General features: G+C 59.8%; 1 protein-coding gene across 1 annotated transcript in view; it reads left to right on the top strand.

Moving 5' to 3' along the window:
- Positions 1-3: 3 nt before the first annotated feature.
- The window catches only part of RAI1 (retinoic acid induced 1), a gene marked incomplete at its 5' end in the record, with an annotated part of 11,030 nt that continues 9,224 nt past the window's right edge, over positions 4-1,809 (top strand). Inside the window, one exon of the mRNA XM_010003592.1 lies at positions 4-1,807. Within this exon, the coding sequence (XP_010001894.1) occupies positions 4-1,807 (1,804 nt within the window). The remainder of the gene's footprint in view (positions 1,808-1,809) is intronic.

Here is a 1,809-nt window from a genome sequence, read left to right as displayed (position 1 = left end):
GACGGGACGAGCCCTGATGCTCAATCTGGGAACTGCAAAAACTTGCAGAAGGAGAAGCTGCCTGAAAACCTGCTGTCGGACCTAAGCCTGCAGAGCCTGACGGCGCTCACCTCCCAGGTGGAGAACATCTCCAACACCGTCCAGCAGCTGCTGCTCTCCAAAGCAGCTGTGCCCCAGAAAAAGGGCATCAAGACCCCAGCGAGGACTCCCGAGCAGCTCAAGGGGCAGCACTGCAGCCCTGAGAGCAGCACCTACTCAGCGGAGCAGGTAGGGACCCCCCTATCCGACCCACTGAGCACCCCCCAGTCCGTCCATGCTGAGACACAGGATGCAGATTATCTCAGCGGGTCAGAGGACCAGCTGGAGAGGAGTTTCCTGTACTGCAACCAGAACCGCAGCCCTGCCCGCGTAAACAGCAACTCCAAGGCAAAGCCTGAGTCAGTGTCCACCTGCTCTGTGACCTCCCCAGATGACATGTCTACCAAATCAGATGACTCCTTCCAGAGCATCCACGCTAGCCTGCCCCTGGACACCTTCACCAAGTATGTGACCAATGAACGGGACTGTCCCCGGCTGCTCCTCAGTGCCCTGTCCCAGGAGGAGCTGGCTTCTGAGATCATTGTCCTGCAGGATGCCATCAGTGAGAAGGGAGACAAAGCCTGGGCCAACTCACCCATGTTGAGCAAGGAAGCCACCAAGTCCCCTTTCCAGATGGAGAACCACCGTCCCTGCCTGGACTCCATGCTGAAGGGTGCCTGGCCCAGCCAAGGTGACTCCAGCACACTCACTGAACCCCTCAAGCTGGACAAGGCTTCAGGGGCCAGCACGGGGAAGGACTTTGGTGAGGAGGTGTATGATGGTCAGCAGGTGGAGTTTGCTGCCACCAAGAACAAGGACGCACTGAAGGACACTGCCTCGCTGACCTTCAACTCCAAGCCCAGCATCCCGGCGGCAACCTCGAGCGCCGGAGCTGCCGGATACAGCTGCTATTCCAACACCACCGCTAACTCAGGGGGGTCTGAGAACGCCATGGAGCCCTTCGAGTGGCCAGAGGAGAGCCTGGGCGAGGCCTGCCTGAGGTGGAAGGAGCTGCAAGCCACCGACCTCCCCAAGGGCTTGTTCCCCAGCAAACTGGTGGGCTCCTGCAAGGAGAAAAAAAATGCCTGTGGCTTGGATCTGTGTGATGGTGAGCAGCAGGCCAAGAGTGAGCCAGCCCAGGACTTTAGCCAGCAGGCGATGGAGGAAGAAGAGGAAGAGACACTGACCTACGATGAGGCCACAAAGGCGGACAGTGAGAGGTGGCTGCAGGACACCCGGCACTGCTGCTCGACTGGGGACTTCAGTGAGATTCCCATCATCTCCTCGCCGGAGCTGAAGGAGTCAGACCTGGAGGCAGAGGAGTACTCCTCGCTTTGTGAGCTGGCCAGCTCGGAGCAGAAGTCGGTGACGTATGACGCCTCATCGCCAAAGCCCCCAGAGATACCTGCCGTGCTGTCCTCCAGTGATGTGCCGGTGTCTGCTGAGGAGACTGTCAGTGCGGTGGAAAAGGAGAGCTCAGCTTCTGCTGCTCGCCTCTCCGGCCAGTCTGTCATCCTGCTGGGCCCTGCCGTGGGCACAGAGACCAAGGTGAAGAGCTGGTTCAAGTCCTCCCTGCCTCACATCCAGCCCGAGGAGGAGAGCAGCAGAGGGGAGGTGTCCCACCCAGAGGCAGCCAATGCTGAATCCACCCCGTCAGTCACAGTGAAGCAGCTGCTCACCTCTGAAAACACACGGGGGAAAATGGAGCCGGTCTCACGGGGCAAGAGCCTC

The sequence above is a fragment of the Chaetura pelagica genome, unplaced genomic scaffold, assembly GCF_000747805.2.
Source record: "Chaetura pelagica isolate M959 unplaced genomic scaffold, ChaPel_1.0 scaffold408, whole genome shotgun sequence".
NCBI lineage: Eukaryota > Metazoa > Chordata > Aves > Apodiformes > Apodidae > Chaetura > Chaetura pelagica.
Note: the sequence above shows the minus strand (reverse complement) of the source record. Positions and strands in the feature narration are given on the sequence as shown.